This window comes from Macaca fascicularis, chromosome 9 (assembly GCF_037993035.2).
Source record: "Macaca fascicularis isolate 582-1 chromosome 9, T2T-MFA8v1.1".
Lineage (NCBI taxonomy): Eukaryota > Metazoa > Chordata > Mammalia > Primates > Cercopithecidae > Macaca > Macaca fascicularis.
The window spans coordinates 78,567,699-78,590,846 of record NC_088383.1 but is presented as its reverse complement, the minus strand read 5'-3'; the positions used below and the strand labels follow the sequence as shown (position 1 = coordinate 78,590,846).

At 38.1% G+C, this 23,148-nt stretch overlaps 1 protein-coding gene across 36 annotated transcripts in view; it reads right to left on the bottom strand.

The window, feature by feature from the left end:
* The window catches only part of HERC4 (HECT and RLD domain containing E3 ubiquitin protein ligase 4), a 154,157-nt gene that overhangs the window by 55,256 nt on the left and 75,753 nt on the right, over positions 1-23,148 (bottom strand). For 14 of the 36 annotated variants that reach the window (XR_012417880.1, XR_012417885.1, XR_012417881.1 and 11 more), the window contains 7 exons: positions 22,195-22,287; positions 18,669-18,745; positions 18,266-18,390; positions 17,191-17,250; positions 16,954-17,065; positions 16,251-16,440; positions 14,710-14,882 (listed from right to left, as the gene is read on the bottom strand). Coding sequence is in view for 24 of the 36 variants with exons in the window: in XM_074001996.1 (XP_073858097.1) it covers positions 14,710-14,882; positions 16,251-16,440; positions 16,954-17,065; positions 17,191-17,250; positions 18,266-18,390; positions 18,669-18,745; positions 22,195-22,287 (830 nt within the window). In the remaining 12 variants the exon portion in view is untranslated. Of the gene's footprint in view, positions 1-14,101; positions 14,206-14,709; positions 14,883-15,121; positions 15,441-16,250; positions 16,441-16,953; positions 17,066-17,190; positions 17,251-18,265; positions 18,391-18,668; positions 18,746-22,194; positions 22,288-23,148 lie in introns of those variants that run through there. The other 22 variants (XR_012417883.1, XR_012417884.1, XR_012417887.1 and 19 more) reach the window with 7 other exon arrangements.

Sequence of the window (23,148 nt, the reverse complement as noted above, 5' to 3'; positions counted from 1 at the left end):
CTGAGGCGGGAGAATGGCGTGAACCCGGGAGGCGGAGCTTGCAGTGAGCCGAGATCCGGCCACTGTACTCCAGCCTGGGAGACACAGCGAGACTCCGTCTCAAAAAAAAAAAAAAAAAAAAAAAAAAAAAAAATTACCATACACAGGCTGGGCACGGTGGCTCACGCCTGTGATCCCAGAACTTTGGGAGGCCAAGGTGGGCGGATCACGAGGTCAAGAGATCGAGGCCATCCTGGCCAATATGGTGAAACCCCGTCTCTACTAAAAACAGAAAAATTAGCTAGGTGTGGTGGTATGTGCCTGTAGTCCCAGCTACTCGGGAGGCTGAGGCAGAAGAATCGCTTGAACCCAGGAGGCAGAGGTTGCGGTGAGCCGAGATTGTGCCACTGCACACTAGCCTGGTGACAGAGAGAGACTCCGTCTCAAAAAAAAAACTACTGTACACACACACACACACACACACACACACAGAGTGAGGAAAACAAGACAAACCTTTCTTAGTTGAAAGTAATGGCAGGACTGTCAAGTCACTCAAGAGAAACATTTGCCTCAAAGACATAACTGACAGTAATTTTCCTTAAAGGAGACAACTAAAGCTGTGGGTGAGGGAGAGGTAGAAAGTAAAACAAAAGGAGCCAAATGCAGACCCTACGGAGATGTTGCACTTAAGAGAAGAAAAACCACCAAAGAAACAAATAAAGTTGATCTAACATTTACAAACTAAACAAAACTAGCTAACTTTCCATTGAAGAATAACAAAAGTAACTATATAATTTGTGAACAATCACATATACATTAAAACTAAGCAATATCTGAAAGGGAACAAAATGAATCACTCAGTAACTATATAAATCTAACCAGACAATGCTGGTGTCCAAATAGGTACTCAATAAATATGAGATGGATGGATGGACAAATAAAACTTAAGAGATATTGCCTATAGTTCTTACTTCTAATGGCACTTTAAAAGGATTGGTCTATATCTGTTGCATTTTCAGTGAGATGTATTATGCTTATTGTTAATTTTTAGTAAAAATAATGGTTTATATAATTTTCATGTTTTAATGGTTTATATAATTTTCATGTTTTCCGAACTTTTGCCCTGAAGTATTCCTAATAGAAAAAGAGAGCAAACACATATATAACACCATTACCCTACCTCCTTCCATGGAAGGGGGTAGAGGACTGTCAGGTCTTCAGTATGCATTATCAAGAAGGGAAGCTAAAATGTTCACTATAATTCAGACTCTACCTTAAAATTCACTCAAATTTGGCTGGGCACGGTGGCTCATGCCTGTAATCCTAGCACTCTGGGAGCCGAGGTGGGTGGATCATGAGGTCAGGAGTTCGAGACCAGCCTGGCCAAGATGGTGAAACCCCGTCTCTACTAAAAATACAAAAATTAGCCGGGCATGGTGGCACATGCCTGTAGTCTCAGCTACTTGGGAGGCTGAGGCAAGAGAATCGCTTGAACCGGGAGGCAGAGGTTACGGTGAGCCAAGATCATGCCATTGCACTCCAGCCTGGGCAACAAGAGCGAAACTCCATCTTAAAAAAAAAAAAAAATTCAAATTTTACGTTCCAATAATAAAATTATAAAAGCTATCATTAAAGTAGACTTCACATATATTATCTCATTTAAACAGTCCTATGAAATGTATACTATTATTATGATCATACAGATGAGTATACTAAGGCTTAGCATTTAAGAAAGTAACCAAGGTCACATAAGTAACAGAGCCAGAAATATAACACATGCCTAAGACGCTTGCATTCTTTTTTTTTTTTTTTTTTTTTTGACAGAGTCTTGCTCTGTCGCCACCTCCCAGGTTCAAGCAAGTCTCCTGCCTCCTAAGTAGCTGGGATTACAGGTGCCCATCACCATGCCCAGCTAATTTTTTGTACTTTTGTGGAGACGGGATTTCACCATATTGGTCAGGCTGGTCTGGAATTCCTGACCTCAGGTGATCCACCCACCTCAGACTCCCAAAGTGCTGGGATTACAGGTGTGAGCCATTGTGCCCAGCAACACATGCATTTTTGACTCACTATATGACTGTCCAATTTGCTTGATCCTGTGGCTTAGCACTGAAGGTACAAATAATCCAATTTAAGAAGCATACATTTAATAATACTGCTTTTATTTCCACAGTTGATATTTTTATCTCCTCTAATTATTGACAAAAGCACTTTCAGTTCTTTTTTTCTCCCACTGTTTTGATTGCTTTATATCTGTGGCCAGGATACTCATTTGGGAGAAACTGACCAGAGTTGTACTACTATTACTAGCCTTCAAACAAAACAAAGACACCAAGTTTATATATGGAGACCAAAATCTTCATCCTAGAAGGGGTTGTCAAACTACAACCTGTGGGTCAAATGCTACCCGTTGTGTTTTTTTTTTAAGTAAATTTTGCTGGAAAGCAGCCACTCCCATCCATTTACATGCTATCCCCAGTGGAGCTAAGAGTTGACTAGTTGCAACAAAAACTGTATGGCTCACAAAGCATAAAATATTTACTATACGGTCCTTTACAGAAAAAGTTTGCAGGTCCTACCCTGAAGTCTTTAGTATTGTGCTTTAATCAATTGAAATAATTAGTCAAACTCTTTCTACTAAAAAAATAAAATACACAGGATAGTTATACAAAAAAACACAATGGCTTTCCCCTCTCCAATATTTATGTTTATACATATACAAACTAATTTTTAATCACATTGGATTCTAAAATTTAGTGCCTCTTGCAGAAAATGATTCACATCCCACTGACCTCTGATATATATTTTTGTTTATCTTACTTAAAATGTAAAAGTGAAGCCACAGTTTCGATTCCTAAAAGCAAACAGGGGGGAGAGGTGAAGCAATATGGCAAAATGGAAAGCTCCACCGATCGTCCGAGCTTCATAGACACCAATTTAACAACTATCTACACAAAAAAAGCATCTTCCTGAGAACCAAACATCAGGTGAGCACTCACAGTACCTGGTTTCGACTTCATGTTGCTGAAAAAAGAGATATAAAAAGATATAAAAAAGTCTTGAATCACCAACATCACCCCTCTCCCAGCCCCTGGCAGTGGCAGTGTGGTGCAGAGAGCATTTCTGTGCGTGAGGGAGAGAAGGAATGCAGCAATTGTGAGGCAGTAAGCTTAACATTGCTCTGTTATAGCAGAAAGTAAAACTGGATCAAATTTAGCTGACTCCTGTCCGCAGAGGGAGCATTAAAATCCAGCCCTAGCCAGAGGGGAATTGTGGATCCCAGTGGTCAAAATGTGACTTCCTGCAAGCTTCACCATGGCAGGCTAAAGTGCTCTAGGGCCCTCTAATAAACTTCAAACATAGTGCAGGCCACAAGGACTGCAACTACTAGGTGAGTCCTAGTGCAGAACTGGGCCCAGAGCCAGTGAACTGGGGAGGCGTGCGACCTACTGAGACACCAGCTAGGGCTGTTAAGGGACTGTTGGCATTACCCTTCCTTTAACCCAAAGCTGCACAGCTTGGGGCTCCAAAAGAGATCCTCTACTTCTGCTTGTGGGGAGAAGACGGGAGGGAAGAGTGGGGAGAACTTTGTCTTACATCTTGGATACCAGCTCAGCCACAGCTGGATAGGGCACCAGTCAGAGTTGTGAAGACTGCTTTCCAGGTCGTAGCTCCTGGACAACATTTCTAGATACACAATGGCCCAGAAGGGAACCCACTGCCTCGAAAAGACTCAGTCCTGACAGCTTTCATTATTCTGTTAACTGAAGAGCCCTTGGGGCCCTGAATAATCAGCAGCAATACCCAGGTACTATGTACAAAGGCCTTGGGTGAGCCTGAAACTTCCTGGCTTCAGGTGAGACTCAGCACATTCCCCATCATGGCAGCTATGGGGCAAGACTCATGCTTGAGAAAAGTGGAGGAAAAGTAAAGGGGACTTTGTCTTGCACCTTAGGTACCAGCTCTGACGTAGGAGGGTGAACCAATTCCAGAAGCTGGTTCTTAGATGGCATTTCTGGACCTGTGCTGGGCCAGAGGGTAAGTCCCATGCCAGGCAGCATTCACCACAAGCTGACTAAAGAGCCCTTAAGGACCAGGAGTGGTGGCTCACACCTGTAATCCCAGCACTTTGGGAGGTCAAGGCTGGCACATTACCTGAGGTCAGGAGTTCAAGACCAGCCTGGCCAACATGGAGAAACACTGTCTCCACAAAAAATACAAAAATTAGCCAGCACAGTGTCACACGTAGCTACTGGGGAGGCTGAGGTGGGAGGACTGCTTGAGCCTGGGAGGTAGAGAGTGCAGTGAGCTGAGATTGTGCCACTGCACTCCAGCCTGGGCAACAGAGCCAGACCTTGTCTCAAAAAAGCCCTTAGGGCTGGGCGTGGTGGCTCACACTTTAATCCCAGCAAATTTGGGAGGCCAAGGCAGGCGGATCCTTGAGGTCAGGAGTTTGAGACCAGCCTGGCCAACATGATGAAACCCTGTCTCTACTAAAAATACAAAAATTAGCCAGGCATAGTGGTGCAGGACTGTAGTCCCAGCTACTCAGGAGGCTGAGGCAGGAGAATCACTTGAACCCAGGAGATGGAGGAGCTGAGACTGCATCACTGCACTCCAGCCTGGGCGACAGGAGACTCAGTCTCAAAACAAAAACAAACAAACAAACAAACAAAAAAAAGCCGTTGGGCCTCAAGGAAACATTGGCAGTATTCTGGCAGTACTCCCCACAGGCCGCTGGTGACAGTGGCCAAGGGGAGGTCCGGGGGTGTTCCTCTGCCTTTGCAAAGGGGAGGGATGAGTGGGAAGGACTGTTTTGTGGTTTGAGTGCCAGCTCAGCTGCAGTACAATAGAACACCAGGTAGACTTCTAAGGATTTTCACTCTAGTCCCTGGCTCCCAGACAGAACCTCTGGAGTCACCAAGGGCCTAGGGAAACTATCTGCCCTGAAGGGAAGGACACAGGGCAGGCTGGCTTTGCCACCTGGTGATTGTAGAGTGCAGCACCTTGAGTGAAGATAGTCAGTAGCCAGGAAGTGGTTATAGCAGGCCTTGGGTGAGACCCAGTGCACTGCTGGCTTCAGATCTGACCCAGTGTAGCCCCACTGGTTGTAGCACGGCCATAGGGGTGCTTGCGTCACTCCTCCCAAAGCTCCAGGTGCCTTAGAACAAACAAAGTTTGTTTTGGAAAAAGTAAGCAAAGAGAAAGAACAACAGTCTTTGCCTGGTAATTCAGAGAATTCTTCCAGATCTTGTCCAAGACCATCGTAGTACCTTTATGACGAGTCTGTCAGAACCACAGAGTTACTGGGTGTAGGGTGCCAACTAAAGCAGATACAGCTTCTAAGCGATGACAACATCCAGGTCCTTCTGAATATCTGGAAAGCCTTTCCAAGAAGCACGAATACACACAAGTCCAAACTGTGAAGACTACAATAAATATGTAACTCTTTAATGCCCAAACAGAGAGGAACATCTGTTAAGTTATCAAGACCATCCAGGAAAACATGACCTCACCAAATGAACAAAATAAAAATAAGGCACCAAAGACAAATCTTGGAGAAACAGAAACACGTGACCTTTCAGACAGGGAATTCTAAATAGCTATTTTGAGGAAACTCAAAGAAATTCAAGATAATACAAAGAAAGAATTCTACCAGATAAATTTAACGAAGAGATTGAAATGATTTAAAAGAATGAAGCAATAATTCTGGAGCTGAAAAATGCAACTGACATACCAAAGAATGTCTCAGAGTCTTTTAATAGCAGAATTGATCAAACAGAAGAAAGAATTAGTGAGCTGAGGAGACAAAAGAAAAATGAATAAAAAACAGTAAGGCATGCAAGGCATGCCTTCAGAACTTAGAAAAAAGACCCGAAAGGGCAAATCTAAGTTACTGGCCTTAAAGAGGAGATTGAGAAAGAGATGGGGTAGAAAGTTTATTCAAAGGGATAATGGCAGAGAATTTCCCAAACGTAGAAAAAGATACCAATATCCAAGTAGAAGATTGTAGAACACCAAGCAGACTTAATTCAAACAAGACTCTTTGAAGATACTTAATAATCAAACTTTCAAAGGTCAATGATAAACCAAGGATCCTGAAAACAGTAAGAGAAAAAAAACAAATAACATACAATGGAGTGCCAATATGCTGGCAGCAGACTTCTCAGTGCAAACTTTATAGGCCAGGAGAGAATGGCATGACATATTTAAAGTACTGAAGGAAAAATTTATCCAGTAAAATTATCCTTCAAACATGAAGGATAAATACTTTTTTTTGAGATGGAGTTTCACTCTGATTGCCCAGGCTGGAGTGCAATGGTGCGATCTCGGCTCACCACAAACTTCGCCTCCGGAATAGTAATCAAAACAGCATGATACTGGCATGATTCTCCTGTCTCAGCCTCTCAAGTAGCTGGGATTACAGGCATGCGCCACCGTGCCTGGCTAATTTTGTATTTTTAGTAAAGATGGGGTTTCTCCACGTTGGTCAGGCTGGTCTCGATCTCCTGACCTCAGGTGATCCACCCGCCTCAGCCTCCCAAAGTGCTGGGATTGTAGCCGTGAGCCACCACGCCCCACCCTGAAAGACAAATACTTTCCTAGACAAACAAAAGCTAAGGAATTTTATCAACACTAGACCTGTGGAACAAGAAATGCTAAATGGACGTCTTCAATCTGAAAGAAAAAAACATTAATGGGCAATAACAAGATCGTCTGAAGGTATAAAACTCAATAGTAAACAGAAAAATACAGAATATTACAACACTGTAAATATGGTGTGTAAACTACTCTTAAGTAGAAAGACTAAATGGTTAACCAATCAAAAATAACAACTACAACAACTTTTCAAAACATAGTGTAAGATATAAACAGAAACAATTTTTAAAAAGTTAAAAAGCAGGGGTACAAAGTTAAGGTGTAGAGTTTTCATTAGTCTTCTTTTTGCTTATTTGTTTACACAAACAGTGTTAAGTTGTTATCAACTTAAAATAATGGGTTATAAGATAGTATCTGCAAGCCTCATGGTAACCTGAAACCAAAAGCATACAACGAATACACAAAAAATAAAAAGCAAAAATGAAATCATATCACAAGAGAAAAATCACTTTCACTAAAAACAAAACAGCAAGAAAAAAAAGAAGGAAGAGAAAACTGCAAAACAACCAGAAAATGAATAACAAAATAGCAGGAGTATGTCCTTACTTATCAATAACATTGGATGTAAATGAACTAAACTCAAGAATCAAAAGACATACAGCTGCATGAATAGAAAAATAAGACCAAATGATCTGTTGCCTACAAGAAACACACTTCACTTATAAAGACACACAGACTGAAAACAAAGGGATGGAAAAAGATATCCCATGCCAATGTTAACCAAAAGGGCAGGAGTAGCTACCATATCAGAGAAAACAGATTACAAAACAAAAGTATAAGAAGAGACGAAGAAGGTCACTATATGATGATAAAGGGGTCAACTCAGCAAGAGGATATAATAATTGTAAATATATATGCACCCAACACTGGAGCACCTAGACATACAAAGCAAACGTTATTAGACTTAAAGAGAGAAATAGACCTCAGTACAGTAATAGCTGGAGACTTCAACACTACACTTGTGACACTGGACAGAGATGTACCGGACAGAAAACCAACAAAGAAACATCAGACTTAATCTGCACTACAGACCAAATGGACCAAACACATACTTACAGAACATTTCATCCAATGGCTGCAGAATAAACATTGTTCTTAGCACACGGATCACTCTCAAAGACAGATGATATGTTATGTCATAAAACAAGTCTTAAACCATTCAAAAAAACTGAAACAGGCCAGGTGCAGTGGTTCACAGCGGGTAATCCTAGCACATTGGGAGGCCAAGGCAGGTAGATTACTTGAGGCCAGGAGTTCAAACCCAGCCCGGTCAACATGGCGAAACCCTGTCTCTACTAAAAATACAAAAAATAGCCTGGCATGGCCTGTAATCCCAGCTACTTGGGAGGCTGAGACATGAGAATCACTTGAACCTGGGGGGTGGAGGATGCAGTGAGCCAAGATCAGGCCACTGTACTCCAGCCTAGGCAACAGAGTGAAACTCCATCTTGAAAAAAAAAAAAAAGAAAAGAAAAACTATGAAAGAAATTGAAGAGGACACAAAAAAATAGAAAGATATTCCATGTTCAATATTGTTAAAATGTCCATACCACCTACAGCAATCTATAGATTCACTGCAATCCCTATCAAAATACCAATGACATTGATCACAGAAATAGAAAACACAATCCTAACATTTACACAGAACCACAAAAGACCCAGAATAGTCAAAGTTATCTTAAGCAAAAAACAAAACTGGGAGGAATCATATTACCTGACTTCAAATTATAGTGCAAAGGTATAGTAATCAAAACAGCATGGTACTGGCATGAAAACAGACACATAAACCAATGGAACAGAATAGAGAACCTAGAAACAAATCTACACACCTAAAGTGAACTCATTTTTGACAAAAGAACCAAGAACATACACTGGAGAAAAGACAGTCTCTTCAATAAATGGTGCTGGGAAAACTGAATATCTGTATAAAGAAGAATCAAACTAGACCCCTATCTTACTATATACAAATCAAATCAAAATGATTAACGACTTAAATCTAAGACCTCAAACTATGAAACTACTATAAGAAAATATTAGGGGAAACTCTCCAGGACACTGGTCTCAGCAAAAATTTCTTGAGTAATACGCCACTAGCACATGCAACCAAAGCAAAAGTGGACAAATGGGATTACATTAAATTAAAAAACTTCTACACAGTAAAGCAAATAGTCAACAAACAGAATGCAAGAAAATATTTGCAAACTAATCATCTGACAAGGATTAATAACCATAATATATAAGGAGCTGCAACAATTCTATAGAAAAAAATGTAATAATCCAATTTAAAAAATGGACAAAAGACTTGAATAGACATTCCTCAAAAGAAGACATAAAATACTAAACAGGTGGCCTGGTGCAGTGGCTCATGCCTGTAATCCCAACATTTTGGGAGGCTGAGGAGGGTGGATCACCTGAGCTCAGGAGTTCGAGACCAGCCTGGGCAACAGAGTGAAACCCTATCTCTACTAAAACACAAAAAATTAGCTGGGTGTAGTGGCATGAGCCTGTAGTCCCAGCTACTTGGGAGGCTGAGGCAGGAGAATTGCTTGAACCCAGGAAGTGGAGGTTGCAGTGAGTCAAAAAACAAACAAACAAACAAAAAACGGGCATATGAAAAGGTGCTCAACACCACTGATCACCAGAGAAATGCAAATCAAAACTATAGTAAGATATCTCACCCCAGTTAAAATAGCTTTTATCCAAAAGACAGGCAATAATAACAAATGCTGGCAAGGATGTGGACTAAAGGGAACCATCATACATTGTTGGTGAGAATGTAAATTAGTACAACCATTACGGAGAACAATTTGGAGGTTCCTCAAAAACCTAACAATAGAGCTACCACGTGATCCAGCAATCCCACTGCTGAGGACCTACCCAAAATAAAGGAAAACAGTATATCATAGAGATATTTGCACTACCAGATTTATTGCTACACTGTTCATAACTGCCAAGATTTGGAAGCAATCTAAGTGTCCATCAATAGATGAATGAATAAGGCTGGGCACAGTGGCTCATGCCTGTAACCCCAGCACTTTGGGATGCCAAGGTGGGCAGATCATGAGGTCAGGAGATCGAGACCATCCTGGCCAACATGGTGAAACCCCGTCTCTACTAAAAATACAAAAATTAACCGGGTGTGGTGGTATATGCCTGTAATCCCAGCTACTCGGGAGGCTGAAGCAGGAGAATTGCTTGAACCTGGGAGATGGAGGTTGCAGTGAGCCGAGATTGTGCCACTGCACTCTAGCCTGGTGACAGAGCGAGATTCCATCTCAAAAAAAAAAAAAAAAAAAAAAAAAAAGAAGAATAAAGAAAATGTGGTATTTATACACAATGGAGTACTATCTTGGCCAGGCTTGGTGGCTCACACCCGTAATCCCAGCACTTTGGGAGGCTGAGGCAGGTGGATCATTTGAGGCCAGGAGTTCGAGACCAGCCTGGCCAACATGGTGAAACCCCATCTCTACTAAAAATACAAAAAATTAGCCAGTTGTGGTGGCAGATACCTGTAGTCCCAGCTACTCAGGAGGCTGAGGCAGAGAACTGCTTGAACCTGAGAGGTAAAGGCTACAGTGAGCTGAGATCACGCCACTGTACTCCAGCCTGGGTGACAGAGCAAGACTCCATCTCAAAAAAAAAAAAAAAAAAAAAAGACATTCCTGTCATGTGCAACAATATGGACAAAACTGGAGGACATTATTTAAGTGAAATAAGCCAGGCACAGAGATAAATATCGCATGTTCTCACTTATTTGTAGGATGTAAAAATCAAAACAATTTATCTAATGGAGACATAGAGAAGAAGAATGGTTGCCAGAAGTGGGAAGGGTAGTGGGGAGGCAGGGGCATGGGTGAGGTTGGGATGGCTAATAGATAAAAAAAAAAACAAAACAAACAAACAACAACAACAACAAAAGAATGAATAAGACCTAGATTTTTTTTTTTGCGACAGAGTCTCACTCTATTGCCCAGGCTGGAGTGCAATGGCATGATTTCGACTCACTGCAACCTCCACCTCCTGGGTTCAAGCAATTCTCCTGCCTCAGCCTTCTGAATAGCTGGTATTACAGACAAGTGCCATCACGCTCAGGTAATTCTTGTAAGTTTTAGTAGAGATGGTGTTTCGCCATATTGACCAGGTTGGTCTTGAACTCCTGACCTCAAGTGATCCACTGGCCTCGGCCTCCCAAAGTGCTGAGGTTACAGGTGTGAACCACCACACCTGGCCAAACCTAGGATTTGATAGCACATCTCATGTACCCCATAAAGATATACCTACTATGTACCCACAAAAATTAAGAATTAAAGAAAAATTAAAGAAACGCAACCAGTGTTTGTAGTTTGTGTATCTTGCTGATACGATATATAAGTTTTTGAAAATAAATGTTAATGTTAGAATAAAAATAATTTATTTGCATGGTAGGTAAGGTTCAACAAGCCATCATTTTCTCTAGGAAGTCTTTCTTAGTCCTTCATAGTTACATGCCCTTCCAAGTGTTCTCATAGCACTCTGCATTTTCCCTAATCTAGTACTTACCATGCTGTAACATAAAGACCAAAAAGTTTATACAATCTCTCAACACTGTAAGCTCAACAAGGGCAGAAATCACGTCTTTTCTTTATCATGACATCCCTAATATCTAATATAATAATAAGCACATAGTAGGCACTCAATATTTGCAAAATGAATTTTAAAAAGAAGTCACATGGTAGAAGTTCAAAACAACTTATATGTTTAGGATTATTGCCTAAATGTACAAAATAAAATCTATGTAAGTTTGATTATAACACTTATTTCACATTTTAATTAAAGTTTAGTATTCTTGCTTTAAAACCTCAGTTCGAGGGTGGTTATAGTGAGTATGTTTTATCTGTTTGGTTTTATTTAAGGGTTCTGCATAAAATAGTTTGAAAATCACTGATTTAGATCAGCACAAATATGTAGCAACTAGGCTAGACAGACCAAGTAAGGCTTCTCTTTTGGCATACCAGCATGTCTATAATGTCTATAAGTGGAACTCAGAAACTACTAAATAACCCAATTATTTGCCAGTAAACTCATTTAGCTGACAATACATCCATTCCTGACAGCAGGTACCAAAGGTATTTTCTTATGATGCCATTTGGAGAACTGAAAACGATTTTTAATTCAAAAACTTTCCAAAGGACATGACATATGGGAGGAACAAGTGCATCCATAAATCCTGAAATGAATAGGGAACACAAAGTCCAGTTCTCTAGTTCATAATTATGCTCCAGGGTTAGAGAAAGAAGAATACTGAGGAAATTCCCCTTAATTCTTAACCACAGAGCAGAGGGAAGGAATATAGGCAGCTGTCAGATACAAGGTGTCTTTGAATAAACAAGTTTTGATAGTAATAGCTTTCTTGAATGATACAAATGAATCGTCCCTCATAGTTCGTATCTACAGATACCTATTTATGGCAGAGTAGGATGAAGCAAAGTTTCCTCTAAGGCATGGAAGAAAGATAATTCACTGCTCTAAAGCCTCCCAAAAAGAGATGCTTAAGAAAGTCATACCAGTATCATACTGCTTTTGACTAAGTAACTACTGCAAACAAGAACTCAATTTCCTCCTAACCCAATACTTTCTTCAAGTCAAAAGTAGTGGTTTTCCATCCAAATGGTGGTGGTAACAAAATCACTGTCTTATGAATATATAATAACTTACGTATACTGTATTATTAATTTTTTTGAGACAGAGTCTCACTCTTTCACCCAGGCTGGAGTGCAGTGGTGTGATCTCGTTCACTGCAACCTCCACCTCCTGGGTTCAAGCGATTCTCTTGCTTCAGCCTCCTGGGTAGTTGGAATTACAGGCATGCACCACAATACCCCACTAATTTTTTCTGTATTTTTAGTAGAGACAGGGTTTCACCATGTTGGCCAGATTGGTCTCGAACTCCTGACCTCAAGTGATCTGCCTGCCTCACCACCAAAAGCGTTGGGATTACAGGCGTGAGCCATCATGCCCAGCCCATATTGTATAACTTAAACAATACATAAATCTTGGAAAACTATCAGGGCTGGTATTTCAATCCTTAGAGATAATTCTTCATTTGCATATGGGATAAAGAAAAAGACTTCTTCAAAATCACAGTGGTAGGAAGCAACACAGAGGGGTTAGAAATATGGTCTTTTTGATTCCTAGTCCAGCACCTATAACATACTACATGTGATCTAGAATATGAACTTCTAGCTCTAGGAGCATAAAATAAAATCAAACCCCCTTCTAAACAGATTATACTACTATATCTGCTAATATAAGAACACTAGTAACAGCAGGGACTTTGTAGAAGATTTGTATTTGTATTTCAACTCTACTACTTACTTTGATGTGGACATTCATTTTTCCAGTCTACGAAAAGGAGCAAAATACCAACTATATAGGGTTTTAAAAGTTAAATATATCTAAAGAGTATTCACATGAACTACAGACAAAGGAGGTTCTAGTCCTACCTGTGGTTAGCAAGCAATAAATGTTATTTTCCCTTCTCCTTCAACTAACAAGATGTGAAGATTCTAGTATTTAGAATGAGTCCATCAAAAAGGTCTCTGAAGATGAAACTCTATCAAGTTCTTCCTTAGTTGAGACTGAAGTTACTGAGCTAGGCAGGTAATTTAACTTGCTGAAGCCTGCCTGTAGTTTGAAAGAAAAAATGTTCAATTTCCTCCCCTTTTCTTCCCCTTCCATTTTCTCGAGGTAAAAGACACAGCTAAGGAAAAAAAGTACTTTTTAAAGGGGGGAATAAAGATAAGCAGATAATGAAAGCACAGAATGAGTAATTATTTGGTAATAGGGTCCAGCTGAAAAGGAATTGTTCACCAAAGTAGTAGGACGAAGTCCAGATAAAAGAAACAATCTAATTAATCTCTCGAATCCTCGGCAAAAAGGACACAGAAAGGTAGAGACCCATCTTACGAAGTTAGAGAATCTTCTTAATAACTGTTTACTGCAGACCTGGACCCTGATATGCTAAAAGAAAGCCTTGTTCTGGGTAAAGGCAAACGTAAGAATGACCTGTTTCCCTAGGAAATATATGGCTATGATTTCGTCAATCAAAATGAGGAGAAATGAGTTGTTTTTCTAGGAATCTTGGACACACTAAATACAAAAGAAAAAAGTAAGTCCAGAAAGTTAAGTATTTGAGAAAAACACCCAGGAGTTTCACTAAAATAGGAAAATAAATGGTCAGTAAAGGTTCTTTCTTAGACAAAGAACAGATGGATTATCTCCTTTATCCCTTTATTATTTACCTTAGTACTAGGCAAGAGGGTCTAAAAATGCAAAGAAGCTGTTAAGGACAAGAAACTAAAGATTAAAGGTTCATGTGGGTTTTTTAGTCATTCCATAGGTCAGAAACATATGCTTCTCCCTTAGGTCATGTCTCATCTAAATAGCAACTTGAGAAAACCAAATGGCATAACAGAGATATACCTACCAACTGTCAGGGATGAAATCCATCTTTAATGAAACAGCTCAGAGTCTACTTCTTCATATAACTTTGAACTGCTACAAGTGTAAAGGGTACTATTTCTTACACTGGGAAGAAGGGCAGGGAAGAATAATAGGCAAATTAATGAATTACATATGTTTCCAATTTTAAATTAGTCATTTGTTTCAAATGAAATGTTCTACTTTAATTGAGGTCATTAGTACCCTATAGCAAAAGAACACAAGTTTAAATGTTCATAATCACAACTAGGACCCAATCTCTTTCATAGGATAACCACCTATAGCTAACAAAAACCATATAATGCAAACTAACAGATTATATTCTTCATATGGAAATACAAGGAGAATTCTAACTCATTAGTATGTTATTATTCTGCCCAACTATGGATAAGTTACCTATACATGCCTAACAAAGTCAGATAAGACCAGAGCTCCAAAGGACAGGTTTATTACTTCTTTTAAGAGAAAGTATAGATAACATTTCCAAATTTCTATAATATACATTGTTTTTGCCAATAATGTTAAAATGAACATTACCAATCTGTTAATAGGAATGGGGAAAGAGGAAAATAAAGGAACAATTGGACATACCCTATGCAGTATTTCTAAAACCTTTAATGCAGTATGAAGAAAACTGTTGAAAATTCTTCTTTCAGAAGGGGGAATACCGATCTTGTAGAGTTTCAAAAGATGTACCACAACTTCCTTAAAAAGTTCTACTATCTTGAGGAACAGTGGAGGTTCAAGTACTGACCACCAGTTTTCTGTTATTAAAAAGTGAACATGCAAATAAAATGAATTTTTAAAAAAATCACAATTTTCAAAATCATACTGACTTTTTTTCTGAAGCAGTAGTTGTTAACCCTTAGAATACCCCAGAAAGAGCATATAACACAATATCTTATGTAACATTTCTAAGGTTTATAAACCCCCCCGACCAAGTTAAACAATATTGTCCTAAAAGCTCTCAAAAGCAAAAATAAAGTATGAAAGTCTTGTTGAATTTATATTCTTGGTTTCCTAAATTATATTAAAAACTCACCACTATACCTAATATTAAAACCCATTATTTAAAAATGTTTTGCAAATTACAATTTCAATTTTTAAACAAAACATCCTTTAAATTGTATTGCTCTAATACTAAGGATCTTTCTAAGTTTTATCTTTCAATTTAATATATGGTTGAAATATTGTGAACCACTACCTTTAAAATGCAAGGTACTCCTGAAGATCAAATACAGAAGCTGAACAATGTAAAGTGTAACATATGGGTCCTTCCCCACATTCACTATTTGTAGTTACTAAGTACAAACACTTCAATCCTATGAAGCAGGCAGAAAGAATACAAAAACTTCTGACAACAGGAAAGCAATACTCGTAAGTCCCTGCTTGACTCTTTTTCCCTCAGATTCCCATATTCTACCCCTGGCTCGCTGCTTCCTCCATTTACCCTCAGCCTTAAAGTTCTTGTACTGATATTATTACTTCTATATATCTTAGCTCCACATATCTAACAAATACCATTAGCAAGAAAAGCACTGTGTTAACTGTAGCAAAAAAATTATAAGGGCCAGGAGACAGAGATAAAATCTAGACAATTAGAAAAATTAAAGTGAGAAAACTTTAGGCCAAAAAACCAGAGCGGTAAGAGACAGAAGTGCAAGATCAGATGAGCAATATAGTCCAGTCTATAGGCAGAAAAATAAAATCAAATATCATGAAATTAGCAAGTGAAGGAAACATAAGATAAAGGGCTTATATCAAAGTTCCAAGAAGATTTAAAGCCCATGTTTGTTCAGTTTTAATTGTTCCTCCTCCTTTACTTCTTTAATAGCAAAATTATACTAAAGGCGATGAGGGAAAGGAATACAGGTAACAGTTTTTAACTTTCCTAATACTGTCTCTGCTGTTATGTTTGATTAAACTTCTATATCTAACATGTTTTTCTTTCAAAAACTGCAACAACTAGAATCAAATGACTAGACAAAAGCAAGAAAAGGAAAAACAGGTTCATTTTTCCCTTAAGACAGTGTCAAATAAGCAGGGCAGCAGAATTGCAAATGGCAAAATAACTTATGAGCATTATTTAAAGACAAAAGGTTTCAAAAGAAAAAAAATATTAGAATTCTTACCAAGTACTTTCAGTGGTGCCTTTTCTAGGTTCACAAGAGCTGTACCAAAGGGAATTGCTATTGTTGTAAAATTGTTGGAATCACTCATCAGGGGACATTCTGGTAGAGTAAGATAAAACCTCAATGCTTCAACATCAGGTAAGGAGCTAGTCAGTTTAGGAATAAGATTCTTTTCCAAACTAGCTGCCACCTATATTTTGACAAAAAGTAAAACCTACTTCATTTAAAATGAATACACTTTCACAGAAAAAAAAAAAAAAAAAAAGGAAGGCAGGAAGAAAAGAAAGAAAAGGAAAATTTTGCACTACAGCAAACATGAAATGGTGAAGAAGAAAAAAGAAAGACAACATCTTACAGTGAATATACTTTGGAGCACAATGAAAAGTAATGCTTAAGCATTGCTTGGAGAATTTTAAAAACCATGTGTACAAGTCTCAATTTAAACTCTCTACCTCTATAACTATACACAAACTTAAGCAACATGGTAATATTAAGTAATTCAGGGTCTGCTTCAAACATCTGAAAAGATTTATAGATCTTTGACAGCTAAATTACAAATGCTTTAAAATAAAATTTTATTTTAAAAGCACATCATAAGAGTCTGTGAAACTGCAAAGTAAATTAGGCTATAAACGTATAACATAAAACAAAACAAAAAAAATCAACAGATAATACTGTAAATATAATACTTTAAAAAACAGACCTGCTGAGATATCTGCGGATGATCAGGTTGTATAAGTTTGTGGAATAAAAGCCTAGCAGCATTCATATCAACCCCTGAAAATCTGGTACCTGTTCTATAGTGATCATCATTGCTAAAAAAAAGAAAAGAAATAAAAAAAAAAGAATAAAAATTTAAAATTATTTCATTTTTTAATTTGATGTACTATTTAAGACAATAAATTTGAGAATTCCAGCATATTAAAGAATTGCCACTTACCTAACAGCTAAAAAACTTCCATTTAGGCAACCAGAGGAAGAAAATGTTCCATCTATCTCACTAAAAAATTAAAAAAAAAAATTTTTTTAATCACAGAATTAGAAATTTGTTTACCCTTTCTTAAAAAAGAATTAAAATGAAAAATCTAATATTTAATGCTACAGAGCACTCCTCTAACACCGAATTAGATGAATTGGAATTACATAAATTGCTAAAGAGTGATAAAATGATACTTGATAAAGGTAATACTGTTTATGCTAGACTTTCTCAAATATTACTTTCATCCATTTATCAAACAAATGTTATCTGCTTTAAAACATGGAATTTTAAAAATTAAGTGTTTATGTTCATGTAAAAAGTTTTTAATTTTAAAAAATATTACACACTTTATATTGGCAGTGAGCCTAATCTGGGATATCTTTGGGATTTTCAGAAAAATTATAGTTTTGGAAAACAATCTAGAAAAACAAAACAGCTTTTCAAATACAACCCATCATCCCAAATACCAACAAAAAACAAGTAACAACATCTTAAGTGATATTAGACAAGTTAACAAAATATTCAAGGAAGAAATAATATTCAAGTCTTCCAGAAAGTATAAAAGTTAAGATAGTGACCATTGTGAAACTAGAAGGAACACATTTCAAGGCCAATCCTAAAATGGCTACATTAAATATTTTACGTTATCATTTAACATATCTCTATGTACATGAAAGAACTACAACTTATACATATTTATTTAAGATCTTTAAAAATATGCATGGATTTTTTTTTTTGGAGACAAGTTCTCACTTTGTTGCCCAGGTTACAGTGCAATTGTGTTAATCTCAGCTCACTGCACCCTCAACCTCTTGGGCTCAGGTGATCCTCCCACCTCAGCCTCCCAAGTAGCTGAGACCACAGGTGTGCACCACCATGCTCAGTTAATTGTACTTTTTTGTAGAGACAAGGTTTTGCCATGTTGCCCAGGCTGGTCTCCAATTCCTGGGCTCAGGCAATCTGCCTGCCTCAGCCTTCCAAAGTGCTGGGATTACAGGCAGGAGCCACCGTGCCTGGCCCAAAATGCTTTTCTTACTTGGCTATCTCCACAGGAAACCTTCCAGAAGGATAGCTCAGCCATTTCTGAATTAGAACTTCATTCACTGTCCAGATCTGCTTTGTAGGATCGGGACATCTGAAGTCATCTGGTGGCCCACAGTTCTAAATTTTCAAATAAGATTAGTCAGAGGGAGGAGATATATATAACTCAAAAACCAAGAAATTCCTACTATACATTTGTTTTTAAAACAGAATTAAATCTCTACTGAACACCTGAAACAAAAACCTGTCAAATAGATCAGAAAAAATTTATTCTTAGACTTGACAGGAAAAAAACTAAGGCAATTACTTTGTAACATATAAAGACCATTAATAATGGGTTTTTTTAATTTGTCAAAATTATTGGAGCTAAGTAATTATTTACATGACTATATTATTACCTGGGGATTAGAGTAATGTGAAAAGCTTTGATCTCCCCCTGAGAAAATTCTTTTTACACAGAAATATTCTTCAGAATCTGTAAATAAAAATGTAAAAAATTAAAAGCCAAGATTTATACAACATATTTCAGAGCATCAATATGCCATTAGATTTTCACATAATCATCTTATTTAATAAGGCCTCCCATTCGTGGACTTCATGGTATAAAGTGACTTGAAATATTCTGACTGTTATGGGGATAAGACTGACCAAATGATGAACATTAAACAATCCCATAAGCATAAGCAGCATTTGGTGAAGCTTACAAGCCTTTCTTCTGCTTTGCACCAAGAAAGAAAAAAAAGAGTTTTCTAATCTGCATCTCAGTATATTTCAGTTTAAACCAAAGATGATTAAAAAAAAAAAAAAAAAGAATGAAAGCTATAAAAGATAGCCATAAGGAAATAAAAATTAAGAATATTTATTCTTGGCGAGGCACAGTGGCTCACGTCTGTAATCCCAGCACTTTGGGAGGCTGAGGCAGGAGGATCATTTGAGGTCAGGAATTCAAGGCCAGCCTGGCCAATGTAGTGAAACTCCATCTCTACTAAAAATACAAAAATTAGCCAAGCATGGTGGTGTGTGCCTGTAATCCCAGCTACTTGGGAGACTGAGACAGGAGAATCGCTTGAACCTAGGAGGTGGAGGTTGCAGTTAGCTGACATTGCCCCACTGCACTCCAGCCTGGGTCAGAGAGTAAGACTCCATCTTTAAAAAAAAAAAAAAAAAAAAAAAAAAAAAAAAAAAAAAGAATATTTATTTTTGAACTGGGCTACAGTGGCACGTGCCTGTAGTCCCAGCTACTTGGGAAGATGAGGCAGGAGGATGGCTTGAGCCCAGTTCAAAGCTGCAGTATGCTATGACTGCATCTGTGAATAGTCACTGCACTCCAGCAAGGGCAACATAGCAAGACCAATCTCTTAAAAAAAAAATTATTCTTAAAAAGAAACAAACAAAAATACAAAAATTAAAACTTCTAGAGTAAATACTCCATAATGCAAAACTACTTTTTTTTTCAATATAGGTGTACAAGGTAATACATACAGCTCATACAGCTCTTTGTTGGCAGCTATTTGTCAGTAAAAACCAAATTAGGCCCCAAAGTGTATACATTAATATGCACATTTATTAGGAATAAGGAAGGGGCAACAAAGTTTCTTTTGAAAAAGATATTCCAGGCCTCCTCCTTCTTTTCTTCTGCTCCCCAAACTGGAAAGAGTATCTATTACCAAAAATATTGCTGGGCTAGTTCACAGTCTATCTCTGTTAACCTACTCCCATCCCTTAGTTGACTAATTCTTCACCTTGTATTATTTGTGACCATGGCTGCTATAGAATTATCCATTCTTTTCAAGGAAATGACCATATGTTAATTTCCTTGATTATTCCCTACAACCAAGCACAATGTTTTATTTGTAAAAGAAATCAGTAAATACCTGTCCATACAAATATACAATTTTTATCTAGGTTATACCAAAAATGAGCTTCAGAGTTTAGAACGATAATTTCATAATTACTATCAAATTTTCTGGAAGTTACAAGAATGCCCTAAGGCCAAAACAACTTTTAAGAATAAAAGGGTAAATCTCTATTAAATAAGCCAATTGTTCAACCTAAAATCTTTTTTCTACATAATTCTCACAAATCTACATGGAATTGCTCATTTCCTCAAAAGATTTAGCAGGATGTTATTTATTTACTCTTAAAAGGCAACTGCCCTCTATAAACAATTCCCTACAGGATGGTTGACTAATCTACAATACATGAATGGGTTTCTGGAGGCTGAGTTAGGTACCAAAAGTTAAGTTTCCTTAATTTCCTTTTTAAATTTTATTTATTTATTTATTTATTTATTTATTTATGAGATGGAGTTTCACTCTTGTCCCCCAGGCTGGAGTGCAGTGACGCGATCTCGGTTCACTGCAACCTCCACCTCCCAAGTTCAAGCGATTCTCCCACCTCAGCCTCCCAATTAGCTGGGATTACAGGCATGGGCCACCACATCTGGCTAATTCTGTATTTTTGGTAGAGACGGGGTTTCTCCATGTTGGTCAGGCTGGTCTTGAACTCGTGACCTCAGGTGATCCGCCCACCTCGGCCTCCCAAAGTGCTGGGATTACAGGCATGAGCCACTGCACCTGGTCTTATTTTTATTTTTTGAGACAGGTCTCACTCTGTTGCCCAGGTTGGAGTGCAGAAGCATAATCTCGGCTTACTGCAACCTCAGCCTCCTGAGTAGCTGAGATTACAGGCACCCACCACCACACCTAATTTTTGTATTTAGCAGAGACGGGGTTTCACCATTTTGGCCTGGCTGGTCCCGAACTCCTGACCTCAAGTGATCTGCCCACCTCAGCCTCCCAAAGTGCTGGGATTACAGGTGTGGGCCACTGCGTCCTACCATTAATTTCCTTTTAATCACTACTCAAAGTTTGAGAAACCTAGTCATTTGTCCTATACAACTTTATGCAGACTGGATTTTGCTGACTTTATCTTTGTGATTTCTCCTAACATTTGGCTTGGTCTTCTGTTCTGCAAACTGGTGGTTCAATCTAGATAGGTTTAAATCACCATTTGATCATTTCAGTAAAACTACTACATGGAGGCAGGAGAGTAGTTCCATCAGGAAACACATAATTCCTTTGAGAAGAATTTTCACTGAGTTCTTTTTTATGGTGGTAGCAAGCAGGCACTGATGCTCATTGCTTAGAGAATTCATTCATTGTAGGTTGAAAAATGATGTGTTAGCATTACTTCATGTTGTAGCTGAAGCATTAGTTTCTCCCTATCTATTATATAGTTACCTTATAACAGGAAAGAAAGGATTAATACTTGATCTTTTACAATTATTTAATATCCTCCTGCTTTTCAAATTTGCATATCTTTGATACTAAAGAGGGTAATAATTTTTGCATGTTTCTTAGTAATATAAATTTCTTCTTTTAGGAAATTCTATTTCCTTTATTTTATTTGTTTGTCTTACTTATCTATTAGATGTCTTGTTTTTTTTTCATTAATATGTATGAGCACTTTAGATATTCAGGATATTAACCTTAGGTTGTAATTGTTACAAATATTTTTTTCCAAGTAATTATTTGCTTAATTTTGACTCACAGAGCATTTACTTTTCCATTTAAACAAATTTATCTAATTCTTTATAACTCTCATAGTATACATGTTGAGAAAGGCTTTTCCCATCCTCAACTCATATTTTCTTGTCTTAAGAAGCTTTTACTCTTTAATTCATTTATAGTTTATCTTAGTGCATATTGTGGCATTAGGATCTAAACTGACCTTTTTGTCCCCAATTTTCAAGTGTCAAGCAATTTTCCCCCCTTATCTAAAGAATAGTGATGACTTGTTTCAATGTGTATGAATAGGCATCATATCTTCTACCTGTAATACATACTCTAAACAATTTTGCCACTTTTTCTCTATCTGAAAGTGTCCTTAAAATTCCTCTCCGCTGGGCACAGTAGCTCATACCTATAATCCCAGCACTTTGGGAAGCCAAGGTAGGAGGATCACTTGAGCCCAGGAGTTCACAACCAGCCTGGACAACATGGCAAGACCTCGTCTCTACAAAAAGAAAATTAAAAACTAGTTAGGCGTGGTGGCGCATGCCTGTAGTCTGAGTCCAAGAGGTCGAGAGTGGCGTGAGCTGTGATCACGTTGCTGTAATCCAGCCTGGACAGCTTTCTTCTTCTTCTTTACAAAATACATTGTCAGGGAAATTTTGAAGACCTTGAAATAGAACCCCCTACCCCACAAAAAACAGAGTCTTGATTAGTGCACTGTTTAGGATTATCTCCACCTTTCACCGTCTTTGAGCTATTTACAATTCTGTAAATTGTACTTCTAATTAGAAGCAAAACACTGATAGAGATACAATTGTGTATGTGCTTTTGTTTAACGAGGAAAACGAGTAGTTTTGATGGTCTGGGGGTCCCTTTCCACTCTTAGCACTTATTCAGGACTCCAAAGGGCTTTGTTTACATGGGTTAAAATCATTAATACTTAACGTATTAGAACTTAAAATTGAGAAACTTAATACTTTTTAATTTGAAGATGAACAATATTGAATGCACTACATTTAGCATAGAAAACATCTTAGTATTAATATGAAAATCATTTTGACTGGCCGGGCATGGTGGCTCACGCCTGTAATCCCAGCAATTTGGGAGGCCAAGGCGGGTGGATCACGAGGCCAGGAGATTGAGACATACAGTGAAACCCCGTCTACTAAAAATACAAAAAAAAAAAAAAAATTAGCCGGGCATGGTGGCAGGTGTCTGTAGTCCCAGGTATTTGGGAGGCTGAGGCAGGAGAATGGCGTGAGCCCAGGAGGCAGAGCTTGCAGTCAGCTGAGATTGCTCTACTGCACTCCAGCTTGGGCAACAGAGCAAGACTCCATCTCAAAACAAAAAGAAAAAGAAAATC